This window comes from Anas platyrhynchos, chromosome 20 (genome assembly GCF_047663525.1).
Source record: "Anas platyrhynchos isolate ZD024472 breed Pekin duck chromosome 20, IASCAAS_PekinDuck_T2T, whole genome shotgun sequence".
Classification (NCBI taxonomy): domain Eukaryota; kingdom Metazoa; phylum Chordata; class Aves; order Anseriformes; family Anatidae; genus Anas; species Anas platyrhynchos.
Genome location: NC_092606.1, coordinates 2,867,763 through 2,881,363, shown reverse-complemented (window position 1 = coordinate 2,881,363; position 13,601 = coordinate 2,867,763). Strand labels below are relative to the sequence as shown.

Sequence of the window (13,601 nt, the reverse complement as noted above, 5' to 3'; positions counted from 1 at the left end):
TCTCAAGTCAGAGCAAATCTCCAGAAGACCAAAAAAAAACATCTTAACCTGTGATGTCCAAAGGGATGGATGAACAGCCTGTCTCCCAGCTCCCCCTCCAGAGTACCCATGGGGCCATAATGACCCCTCTAAAAATCCTTTTTTTTTTTTCCTTTTAATTTTTGATAACCATCTCTGAGCCCAAGGAGTCCAAACAGTTTCCAGAATTAACAAGACGACTTCTTGGAACCTGAAAGAAGCCTCCAGGAAAGGGTTTTTGACAGATGTTCATGGTTACAGCTGTGACTGCAAATCCGCCTCGAGGTTCATTTTGAGCCGCTTGATATTTGTGAGCAAATAAATATATCTAAATGATCTATGTAATTCTATAATATATAAATGTTATATTATATATAATATATATAAATATGTAATTATCTATGATGCTACATCTGAAGGTGCCCTGTGAAAGCACAAACCTGGCCGAGGTGCTTCACAGCTCTTGGCCTTCCTGCTGCAGAATGGCAGCAGCGTTATCTGCCAGGGCGTGCTCCAGTGCCCGTCTTGCTCCAACCAACCTGCCACAGCCCCTTCCTTGGATCCAGGCATGAACCCACAGCTGGGGACAGGGCACAGGCAAAGGTGGCGAGGGCACATCTCCGTGGGGGCACATGCTCCCACAGCTGATGTTTCACACACTGGAAAATGAGAAATTGTGCGTGGAGGCGGTGCCTGCACACACAGCCCCCTTATTTATGCTTGGCTTAAAGACCGTGCATCCAAAACCCTTGTGAATCCTTCCAAAAAGCCTCCCAAACCCTAGCTGCAAGCCCCTGCGCCTGTGCAAAGTGAAATGCCAAAAATCCGGGATAAATAGTTTTAAAGGCTGCTGTGGAAAACCGGTCGTTGGCTAAAAATACGCAAAACAAATGTAAATTCCACTCCGGTGACGAACATCAGTGGAAAGATTAACTTAAAGAATTGTGACAAAAAATGAGAAGTATTTTAATTGACGGGCCAGAGCTGGGCCACGTGGGGATGCTGGCGTTACACGTCCCTGCGTCGTGAGGCCGTGGGGGACTGGTTCGGGGTCAGGCCTTTTGGAACCATTTTCAATACCAAATGCGGACAGTTCGAAGAACGGTAGCTACTAGAGAGGTGTTTTAAAGAAGAAGGTCAATCAAAAAGAGATCCCAGTCGGGCTCCTCGAATCAGATGGTTAAAGCCAAATTTGGGATCTGGAGGGCGACGTCCTTGGGATCCCCACATCACATATGCCCACCAGATCATGACAGACAGCCTCCAAAGCCCAGGCTAAGTTTACACACACGGTGGGGCTTTTTATCCCCCCATCTCACGCCATCACACAGTTGGCAGCTGGAACTTAAAGGGTGTTTTTTTTATTGTTGTTGTTGTTTTTTCTGGCATTCCCCGGTCAGCAGCAAATGTCAAAGAAATGGTGTCATTTGCTCCTTCCATTTAGTGCTACTTGGGAAAACACTCTGCGAGCATCTCGTCTTGTGCACTGCTGAGTAATGTCGGCTTCGGGGCCTGAAGGCGTTTGCCAGTTTGCAGGATGGGGCCCAAAGGCCAGAAGCTGGGTACGGCCCTGCCTTGCCTGTCGCAATCCTTGAACTCACCAGTAAAATGTATTTACTTTCATATGAAATTTGGGGAGTTGATTTAAGAGCGCTCCCTGTTTCTCCAAGGTATCGGATGTCATATGATGCAGTGGTTGTTATGGCAACTGCCCTTTTTATATTGAATAGTAAATGGCTACGAAAAAGCCACATAATTTTATGGTCGCTCCCAGGGGATCACATAACTAATATAAAATCTCTCATTTTAATACATTTTTCTGCTTCTTTCTTCCTTCCCTCTATTCTTTTTAAACCGAAGAAGGCTTTGAGCTGAGGCGGGACGCGGCGCGGCGGCACAAAGGCCCAGCCCCAGACCTGGGGCTCTGCGATCCCGCCTGGAAAACAGCCACAAAAACAGCGCTGGAAGAGGAGGACGAGGAGCCACGAAGCCACAGCTTCTCCTCGAGGCAGGCCTGGAGGTGGGGATGGAGAACCTGAAATCACATCCCACCTGCTTGCTCCCTGCGCCTCTGCTGCATGCTGGGACCCCAGCGCAAGCAGCAGAACCAAATCCCTGCCTTCGGGCAACCTCTACAGCAGCTCCAAAGTCTCCTGCCCCTCGTCCTGCCTGTTTCCAGTCAGCTTCAGGACTCTCCTGAGCTGGCTCCGTGCACAGAGCCGAGAGCTGTGCCCACACCACGAGTGCGCTCTCCCCGCACGGCCTCGGTGCGCAGGAGGAGCCGCCCCACGCCGAGCGCTCATCCTGGCAAAATGCACAATGGGGAGAAGAGGGAAAGGCTGGAAAATCCTGGGAAAAGAGTCAACATGAGCTCACACAAATTGTTCCTTGCGTGAGGGCCAAAGCTGTGATTTTATTTTATTTTATTTTTTAAGTTTTCTTTTATTTCTTTCCCGGTCCCTTTTTGTCTAATGTCAGCTGAAATTCGTGGTGGTGCTTCCCAAGCTCTCAATACAGTGATGTGGTGGAGAACTTTGCTTCCACACTAGCTCCTAATTTCCACATGGAGAGGGCTTGGCAGGTGCCAGGCACATCACCTGCTAGAGCCCCCCGAGCCACCCCCACCCCCCCGACACCAAAGCTCCTTCGCCCGCCGTGACCTTGTCACGTTCTCCTTCTCCAGGCCAGCTCCCCACCCAAGGCTGGAAGAAGATTTCGGAGTTTGATTCCAGTTAAACTGCAAAAATCCACTGCAGTTGGCTGATACAGACCAGCAATGGAAGAACAAAAAGATTTAACACAAGAGATGCAAGTCTCCCTTCCAGCCCAGCACCCCTGGCCCATTCTTGCCCAGCTCTTTAAATGACATTTGCAGATCTGCTTGTCCCTGTGCAACTCGTGCCGGGCCCTGCCACACGTAACCCTGCTCCTTTCTCACAGGGGCACAGCAGCCGACACAAAACTTCATCTGGAACCTTCCCATTTAATTGGGTTTGGTCCGTGGTGTCATCCCCATGCAGACACGGCCACAAGGCGTGAAGCAAATGAACACAAAGAACCCTAAATTGAATTTGGGGTTTTGTGAGAATAAGAGGACGTGAACCTAATTAAAGTGTGCCTGGCAAGCAAAGAGAGAAAAGTGCTGAAATTAAATTGATCAGAAAGTGAGAGGGAAACCCCAAGTGTAGGGGAAAAATATCTTTCAGTGATGATCACATAAAACCAAGAAATATGCAGAGAAATAACAAACTCACCAGTAGTACAGAATAAAGCCAGTAAATAACAGATTTGTGTCAAGAAAATCGAGGAATGTCACTGAAAATGTTAGCAGAAGTGACAGACCACCTGTAACTGCTCAGGAACTGAAGCGACCCTGCCTGCTGGCAGCAGGTACAGAGCTGCACTGACCAGAGGCAGGTGCAGTGTGTGCACCACGGCCACGTGCAGCAGTTCAGTGCTGGGGGGTGGGGATTAAATTAATCTCCACTGTCATTTGTCCCATTCTCCACTTCGAATCTCCACTTGTCTTTTTTTCCGCAGGAATATTTTTATGTATTCTGTAAAATGAAAATAATTTCCAATTGATCCGGCCCCAGCGGAAGCCTGCCAGAAATACTGATGTGATGCTATCGGTCTTTCCAAGCTGGTCTGCCTGCAGCAGCCCATGAGAAAGGCTGATCCCTCTGGCAGGGACTGGATTTCGGCAGAGTCATTAACAACAACAACAAGAGAAAATAAAAACAAAAAAATAATAATTAAAAAAAAAAACAACAAACAAGATGCGCTGCACTCGCTCCGCTGCAGTTTTCCAGCAGCCCCCATGTGCTTAACCCCTGCTGCTCGTCCTGTCCCCCCGGTGCCCGATGCTGGCAGCAGCACACCTCTCTGTGCACTCAGCAGCATCGCAAGCTCCGGGCACTGCTGCAGGGTTCTGGGGAGCCGGGGCTGGGGCCATGTGAGTGCCCCGAGTTATTGGTGACACCTGTGCCCCAGGCACCGCTGCCATATGCTCAGCACTGCACGAGAAAGGAAAGAAAAAGATGATTTTCTCTTCAGAGAGCTGCCAGTTTCAGCAGCTTCAATAACACCTTGTGGCAGGAGACAGAGAAAAGCCCAAAGAGAAACAACAGCAAAAAAGCCAGATTGCTTCAGCGAGTCCCACGGGACTGCCACCTCCCCGCAGCGCCGGCGTCCTAAGCTCACGGAGGGCCCGGGTCCATAAGGACTGTCTCACGGGCGCCCTCCACCCCGCTGTTTACATACTTGAAACCTCTGAAGAAAGTGGAATTCCATTCATGAGCATTTATCACTACGGAAGTGTTTGTCAGGACTCGCTCAATTTTTCCCCACACGCCCTGAGCTAACCTCCCGAAAGAAATACGAGCGTCCTGCTGTCCTTTCCAACCGAAAGGTTATTTTTGTGCATTTAACTACAGCTGGTGCTAGCTAACTGCTCCGTTAGCACGTGTTGTGACATAACCTGGTTCCTGATGAAGGAGCGATTCTCATTTTTCATCGGGAAACACAGCGAGCTGCTCCCTAGGCAATGAATGCACGGCAGGCTTTGTGCGGGAGGTGGCACCGCCAACACCACGGAGCCACCCCCGTCCCCATCCCTGTCCTCACAGACACAGCACAAGGGGACAAAATTCGGCCCCACAGCCACGGGCAGCTACACGGGGGTACCCAAAGCCCTACCCAGCCGATCACCTCCACACGTGGAGGTTTTAAAAAAACGCATTCATCTCAATTTTTCTCTAAGCGTAGGTGGCTCACAATGCTCGCTTCAGGATCTGATCGCCCTCTCCGTAGCTGAACGTTACAGCGACAGCCGATTTCTTAATCCGTTCTCAACATGAGCGTTTCTCGCTTGTTAAGCCCAGTGTGAAAGAAGCCTTTCATGGTCAAAAAATCCCCCAAGAGGAACATATACAGCCCGCACTCAGCCGGCGGTGTGCGAGCGGGCACGAGCCTCCCTGCCGCAAAACCCGCTCGCTGCGGCTCACCTGGAGGGTTTTGAGCGCAGATTACAGAGCTCTGCACTTAATTTCTTTGTATTTAAAATCTGTAAATTTTTATTTGTCTGCATTGAAAAATGCCTCCCATGCCTCTGCCTGTAACTCTAATCATTTACCACAAAAGATAACTGGCCAGGGAAAGAAGCCGGAGCGTGGTTTTGGAGACCGGCGCCCAGAGGAGCGGTTGGCAGCTGGGTTTTTCGGGATCAGTGTCAGAAAACAAGGCTTTCCAGCACAGCTTGTAAGGCATCCCCTCCGACAACCCATGTAAATAATCTTCAGTCTAATTCCATGGGTTGCAGCACGGGCTTCAGCTCCATGGCTTATTAATTAATCTGTTTAACTTACTTAATTTAAGCCTCAATTGTAGCTACACTTCTCTTTATGAACTGCACCGAGCCACTCGTCTGTGACATTAAGCAGCTATCACGGCACCCAGAGTCAGGGCAAGGGTCTGATTTTCGACAAATTCACCAGAACGATGCAGAATTGCTGCCTGCCCTGAGGAGAGGCCCAGGCACCCAGCACAAGGTCGGAGCCTGGCAGCCCTCGATGCTCCAGCACCGAGCTCCTGGGAGCCTTGTGCCACCCCGAGCTGGACGCTGCCTCTGCTCCCCATGGTAGGACACTGCGGGGTGTTGGGCAGGGGGGGTCTGGGGGCCAGGAGCTGGCTGGGCAGCTGCCCATGCACCCAAAGCAAGCACCGGCAGCAGCCCGGAGAAATCTCCCGGCGTGGTTTTGAGGTTTGGAGAAAATCAAAGACAAAAGGAAATGGCAGGCAAGCTTCGCTGGAGCACGAGAAGGCAAACAAGCCGTGCGGCTTTTCTGACTTGTTTGTTTTAGGCAGCGTTAAGAGAGGGTTTGAGATCGCTGGGAACAAATTCCTAGAAATGAGAAGCTGTTATTTTTCGTAATTTAATGCCCTCGCTGCCGAGCGGCAGGCAGGGCTGGGCGGGCCGTGCCGCACCGGGCAGGCTCTGCCTCTGTCCCAGGGACATCAGCCGCGGCTGCAACACGAGCAGGATGGTTTTCAGGATTTCCTGCTATGAAAATTCACTCTAACCTAACCTAATACTGAGTCCGGGTTTCTCAAAAGCAGACCATTAATTTAGAAGCCCAAAGAGGAATTGTCAGAGAAGTGGCTAAATCCCACATGGCGAGGCAGGTTTTCAATGCCTGAACCACACGGTGACCCAGGCACTTAGGACGATTTATTCCAGGCATTTTCCCAGCGGTGTCAGCCCAGCACTGCTGGACTGTGCTATGGAGCAGGACAGCTCCCGTGGCACCAGGGGACGGAGGGGCCACTGCACCATGCTGCAAAACAGAGACCCCTCTGTGTCACCAGTGAAGCTCCACGGGAGGGCAGAGCGCTTGTCAGAAAGGGAAAGAGCCCTTCCCAGTGAAAATGCAGTGTTAAAATGGCAGTTAAAAAATGACAAAGTTGGGAAAAGCAAGCGTTGAAAGTTGCAAAAACAACACTGCACATCCTGTTTGTTTTACGGCCACATCAAACATCCTGTATGTTTTATGGTTTATATTTTACAACATAAACAGAAATATATTAAGCTACACAACTAACCAAGAGGAAAAAAACAAGAGTACAGAAATAACACGTGCAAAGCAAGCAGGTTGGTGCAGCTACAGACACCTGAGCTCTGCCATATGCAGACTCTGCGTAATTTCTACTGTGCGACCCCGGCGTAGCTGTTTTCCTTTCATTTCCTTGGTGCTTTTCCCCTTAGAGATGAGTGAAGGGGAGAGGTGGCCTGTGATTAATAATGTCAGCATGAAATGTTGCCAAGGTGCCTTTGAAGCTTGCACATGCTCCCCTGGGGTCAGCGGGCTGGGGCAGGGTCAGCCCCGTGCTGCTGCCAGGCCGGGCTCTGCCGCGGCACCGGGATCCGTGCGCATGCTTTGTAGAGTGTGAAATTTGCAGAAAATTATGAGTGCGGCAAAAAATTCTGGCTCCTTAACAACTTTTTTGAACTGCCAGGGTTATCCTGCCTCCAGTTCAGCTGTGGGAGAATTTCGCTCTTCCTGCCCGGCTGTTCAGTGGCACCGTGACAATTTACTCCATGTGAAAATAAGCCCTTCGGTGGCTGGAGGCACGGTCCTTCTGAGCACAGCAGTCACCCTTTGTACCCTCATTCAGGACCTTTTCACAGTCCCCCACCCTGCAAAGTGCTGCTGCCTAAATGCATGGCAGGTTAAAACCCAGATACGAGGATAAAAGTAGACTCTCTTACCTGTGTTTCTAGAAGGAGCTGATGGCACTAAATGTAAAGGGATTTAGAAGCCTGTCTTCCCTTTCTGTAGCCAGTGAGGTTTGTTTATTTTTACGTGACTTTCAGCTCAGGCAGTGAAAACCAGACGGGTCCCTGTTTTTATATGCATTATATAAGCATCCACTTGCCTGGCAGTCTGGAGGGGCCCTTGGTCTCAGTTATTACATGCACTGGGGTAGATAGCTGTGCACTTCCCTCTTCTGCATTTGCAACACACATGAATTAAGATTTTCCAAATAAAATACTTGATTTTTTATAGGGCTGCTGAAGCCAGCTTGGAAAATAATGAGTTTATGCAACCTGTTTGTGCGAGCCGTGTGCGCTTTGCGCAGCAATGGCCAGGCTGAAAATCCTGCAGCGCTGCCTGGAAACTTCCCAGGCAGAAAATAAAAGGTCGGTGGCATCCGGCAGAAGCTGCCTTTTGGCAAGGGGAAGCCAGCAGTCACCCTGCTCATCACGTTCAACACTCCCACACCCAACCACATCAGAACAGGTACCGCTACCCGTGGTTAAACCAACCGGGTCACCCCCGCCGGCACCCCCATTCGCACACGTTCGGTACCGCGGCCCCCCTCAGGCCAGCACCCTCGCAGGACTTATCTCTTACATGCCCGAAGGGATCCAGGTGGTTGTTGGTGAGTTTCAGCTTCTGGAAGGACACCAGCTGCCGCATCCAGTGCGCGCCCGTGGCAGGCGAGTCGGGGTGGACGTAGAGCCGTCCCGGCATGGCCGGCTCTGCCTTGCCAGCCACCATCCTGCAAACAGAGGGTACAAACTGCATCACCCGGGCACAGCCCACGTCACAGCGTTTTGCCATTGAACCCACACCACCCCCTGTGAGTCCCGGAGCAGCCCTGTCCAGGGGGACGTGTCAGGCCCCAAGAGGCTCCCAGTGCTCGCGGGGTTTGGGATCTCCGCAGCTCTCTGCCACTCCACGTGGCATTTCCGTGGGGTGGTGTCACCGCCTTGACATGGGTTAAGGAGGACATCTTGCCTCAATTTTTGGAGAGGCCTGGCCATGGAAGAAGCCTTCCAAGGCCATCCTGCAGATGAAGATGATCCCACACACTTCTCCAGGAGAAGGTTCCCAGCAGCAGGCATAGGCTGTGGCTCCCATGGGACGGGGCTGCCCCCAGGAGCTGGGTGCTGGCCCCACTCTGCCCTCACATCCCTTCTGCCAGCTGCCCTTGCCCACACTTCAAACCCACCACTAACATTCACGGATGTGAAATCTCGCTCTGATGCATCCCTTAATGGCAACTGCCCCATTACTGTGTATTGTTCTCCTCTTATAAAACACCAATAAAAGCAATATTACCAAAAACAACAGAGAGTTTCCAGCAGCAATAAAATGAAAAGGGGAAACAGCTCAAGGGCTGGCAAAAGCTAAATTAAACAGAGTTAATAACTATCCATCATCTAGGGCTTAATGGTTAAAACACAAAGTGGACTGGGCGCTGCAGAGGCCCTCAGTCCACTCCTCTTACCCAGCGGCACTCCGGGACAAAAGCGAGTAGAAAAGGAATTTTTAAAAACTAGAGCAGCCCTAATGTGCAAGTAAATTATTGCAGTTTTATAGGATGTCACTGGGCTTGTTCCCATTAAAATGACTATGAAGTTTTCCATTGCTCGTCTTTTCACCATGCAGCAATAGGCGTAAGGTTTGGGGAAAAAGCACAGCCTAGTCTCAGTCAGGGAGACTGCTAGGCATATTTTTGGGTAAAAACCAAGAGAGAAAAAAACACGCTTCCTTTGTCAGAAAGCAAAAAGCCCATCTGCCTCTGTGGTAAGTAACTTTACTATCAAAAACACAAGGAAGGGAAGAATTAGAGAAGAGAAAGAAACTCTAGAGAAAGAATAATAAATTAAAAGAAAAAAGCTGGGTCCAGAGCTGGACTGCGGTAGGCGGAAGAGCTGCTCCCTTCTGCTGAAGCAAGCGTGACTGAACAGGGCTTGGAGCAAATGACCCCACATTTTACTTTGTGGCTGACCTCCTAAATGCAAAATGCTGCTATAGGAGAAGGAATTTAAGACATAGATACATAATTTTAAGGCCCAAATGGACCATTAGATAACCCAGTCAAGGCTCTGGCACAGGATGTGGCTTCACCCCCTGACGCCTGCACAAGGCCAAACAGCCTATGCTTGACCCAAAGCATCTCCTCTGAAACTACATCCGATCTCGAGCACTCTGGAGATCCACCAGCTGTGTTAGCAGTTTGCTCCAGCAGGTGATCACCCAGCCTGTTCAGAACATTTAACTTACAGAAAGGAAAGCAAATGCAGAGAAGTTCTCTTACCATTTGTTGTCACAGAATTTATACCGGTGGTCATCGGCTGGGACGATGTCGATCAACAGGATGTATTTGGTCTTGGGGTTCATTCCAGTCACTTTGACCTTGTAACTAGGAAACATCCTCCTTGGGAAAAGCAAAGGGTTAACACATTAGAGAGCAAGCCAAAACAGCTCGGACTGATGGAAAGCTTGGAGCAGTGCCCCAAAAGGCAGCTCCACCACCAGCACGTGAGAAATTCATGCTAGGACAAATGATCTGCAAAACATTACTGCTACTTACACATCACCTGAATTAAACTCAGCCCTTCCAGACCACAGGCTGTGCAAAGGGCTACAGCAAAAATGGGGAAAAACAAACGGTGTATCGTGAAAGGCTGTGTATGCACATCTTACATTCCTAAGGAATCTATGAAATATTAAAGAATATATTTTTAACAAAGCTATGGCCATGAAAACAGTATATACGTGGTCTGATGGAGACTGGGACAGTCACCTGCATGGGCTTCCTGAGCTCTTGAAAGTGCCAGGAGCCAGGATTTGCAGGAGCAGGCACTTTACATTCTCTGAGCAGTATTTTCTTGGCTCCAACTTCCCAACATCCTCCTCATCCAGTGGAAAAAAACATAAAATAAAATAAATAATAATGATCAAGTCAGTTGAGCAAGCTGGGAGCCAAGGCAGCAACCCGCTGTGAAGTCTCCTTGTCATCAGCACAAGGGGATGGAGGATGAAAACGGCTCCATCCTGCAGTCACTGTAATTGCCATAATTAACAAGGGGCCCAACCCTGATGTCACTGCTCCATGAGACGCCCAGGCCGTTCTGCCATCCCCTCCTGCAGCCGGGATGCCCCGGCTCGGCAGCACCATTTTGTCGCTGCTTGGGGAGAAGGCAACAAAATGGGCCCTGTTAGAAATCATCTCAATCGACTCTTTTACCCGCCCTGCATAAATTCCAGATGTTTACCATGTAATTAGCTGGGACTAAAAAGGGGTGGTTTACCAATGTCCGTATTTGATTTTCATTCATAAACTCTGCACTCCTCTTAACCTTGTCCTCATACAGGTAAGCACCTGTATAAATACAGTAGGACATTTCAATTTGCGAATACACAGCCCAATTCACACGTTGAAAAAAATTGCATAAGGAATCCAATCTGAATGCCAAGACTTTAAAAAAAAAAAAAAAATTAGGCCTCAAAATTACATTTGAAAATGAAACCAAAAAGAGGAAAAATAGATTGAAAATCAGAAAGGAGATTGATGCAATTTGACAGTTGCTGCATTGTACCCAGAGAACATCCTGCATCGGGGATTTTTATAACATCGAGCTTCTGAATTTCTTTTTTTTCCCTCAATCATTTCATTTACTGTAGTACATCCAAGCTGCTAAAGTAGCCGGACTGATATATTGTAAATGTTAAGTGCTTTTTTAATGGCATTTAAAATTAAGCTTCAGCATATGGACTTCATACAGCATGGACATGCCTGAGTTTATAATGTTCTTTAGTATAGCCCTCTAAAATAAATACAAAGAGCCAAAGTACTACTATAATATATACAGCAGAAATTCTTTAAGGATAACAAATGGGGACTCGCATCTGATTGAAGGTGTTGCTTAACTTGCAAACCGCTCGGTATCTCGCGGTGGTAGCGTTGGGCTCAGCAGTCAACAGCCGAGCTTCGGCCACGTTTGCCAACTCCCCGCATTCTTTTCCAGGAAAACATGGGGTAGGTTTTAGTAATTTGGCTGTGCAGGACATTTCATCATTATTATTAGCTGCTGCATTTTGGCCTTTAAAAAAAAAATATGCGACTAATGTGCTGTCCAGGGACTTGTCAGTTTAATTTTCTTAATGAAAACATATTTCTCAACCCCTTGGCAGGGAGTCGTTTAGTAAATATCTCTTTGCAATACGATACAAACACGGGTTGTGCATTTCTGGTGGGAAGGCATGACAAATTGAAGAGCTGGGTCCAACAAAATGCAGTCATCGAGTTTCAATTGAAAAATAAAATAAAATAAAAAGGGTGCATGAGCACCTAACACTGCATCCTGCTCCTTGCAGAAGAGGGGAACAGAAACCCCAGCGGAGCCGCAGGGCTGCAGCAGTGCAGCCGTGCCCACCGTGGGACCGTGCAGCTCCCAGCGAGCCCTGGGAAGTGGCCAAAAACCTGCCTGCTTCCCCAAATTTACGGCGGGTCAACGGAGCCGCGCGGCAGCGGGCTGGAGGCGCAGCAGTGCTCTGCCAAGGCTCTGCAGGCAGGAACTCTCCTGCGGATGGGCGTGCTCCACAGAGGATGAGGAGTGCTCGCCTGCTCCTCGGTGCCAGATTTCCCTGACAATAGCTTGCTTCAGCATCCATCGCCCACAGCCCCGCGCAGAGACCGGCAGCGGCTGGGGAGCTCCTTTGCCACGACGAAGGCTCGCCAGCACCTCGCCAGGTGCCACCAGGCCTCAGCGCAGTGTTTCGCATCGGTCCTGCCACCATGCACCACCCGGACCCGGCCAGAGCTTCCCTGTGTGGAAACCGGTCACAGAAACGGTGAATCTGGGACTTGCCCAGGTGACAGCAGCCACACTGCTGCTCTGCAGCGGGGAAGCTCACTGGGGTTTAGAGCTTAAGCCACCAGAAACCAGGAGATTGAAAGCAGCAATCACTGGCCTCTCCGGCTTTGGTTCAGACCCAAAGCTTGGTCAGACACGGTGTCCTGGGGCTGTAGACAGCTCCCGGAGCACGTAAATGCCGCCACCGTCCCACGGCCTGTATCTCCCCCTTTCCGCCCAGTTTCCAGAAGGCCCCGTACGATGTGTCCTGTCCAACCCACGCACACACTGGGGGCAATGGCTGTGGCCGTGGCCCCGCGGAGCACTGGGTGACCGCCCCTCACAGGCGGACACCGTGCGAGCAGCCAAACACCAGCAGGCCCTGATTTTGGACACGTCCACCACCCCCTTCTGCCAGTGAAGACGGGACCACACAGACTCCTCAGAAGCATCTTAACGGTCTCCTACACCCCTCACAACCCTTTGCTGGATGTTAGAGTGGGGGACGGGGACATTTCTACGCCCCGAGGCGCCAGCAGTGGCAGGGCACAGCAATGGTGCCAGCTCCCACCTCAGCACAAAGACATTTGAATGCTCCCCCAACAGAGCTGCCCTCAAAGAAGGCGACCACAGGATAAAGGCTGCTCTGCCTCACTCTACACATCTGCCCTGAGGTGAAAGCAGCCAGGCTGGCCCCAGTGGCAGCGGGCTGGGGCAGGGGCTAGTGCCTTGGGAAGAGCAAAGGGGATGAGCGGGGCCGGCGCCGCCCGGCCACAGCCCCGGCTAAAACCGTCCCCACCGCTCGGTGCAGATGAAATGTAGCAAAAACAGTAAAAGCCAGGAAAATAAACAAGCAGCACAATTCTGTAGCCCTCCCAAGCTTCAAAGATGATGTGCTAGTGAATTATTTGTTCTGATAATGAAGCAGTCATTGCTTAGCTAAGTTTATGCTAGGCACATTTTATCTCTACATGATATTCACAAATTGTTTTAAAATGAACTGTTAGAATAAGCATCTCTTGTTTATTTATTTATTCTATTACTATCCAATCCCCTCAACCATGGAGCAGTTACTGACATGGAGCCAAAGCTCCTATTATGTTCAAACAAAGTTTAATTAATGTGTAATTGGTTGGTTGGGTTTGGGACAGAGCGATAAGAGGAAGGCTTTGCTTTCATTTGGGGCAGCAGTTCCCAGCCCTTCAGGCTCTCCAGGCCTGGTCACTCTGTGGGCATCTGACCCATGTCCCGGTCCCGCTGTGAGCATCTTAGTGGGTACAGGGTGCCCGCGGTGCTCCCGGGTCCTACATGGCCTTGGGGACAGGGGACATCAGCCAGCAAAGCCCAGAGCATCAGGGCTGATCAAAGGGCTGGAAACACTCATCTGAGCACCAACCAGCCCACACCACGCTGCTCGCCAGGACATGCATGTCCC

At 50.1% G+C, this 13,601-nt stretch overlaps 1 protein-coding gene across 2 annotated transcripts in view; it reads right to left on the bottom strand.

Annotated features, from left to right (window-relative positions):
- Window positions 1–13,601, bottom strand: part of TBX4 (T-box transcription factor 4) — a 34,335-nt gene that overhangs the window by 8,762 nt on the left and 11,972 nt on the right. For both annotated transcript variants that reach the window (XM_072026006.1, XM_027472171.3), the window contains exons 4-5: window positions 9,625–9,744; window positions 7,932–8,079 (exon numbers count right to left, since the gene is read on the bottom strand). In XM_072026006.1, coding sequence (XP_071882107.1) covers window positions 7,932–8,079; window positions 9,625–9,744 — 268 coding nt within the window. The remainder of the gene's footprint in view (window positions 1–7,931; window positions 8,080–9,624; window positions 9,745–13,601) is intronic.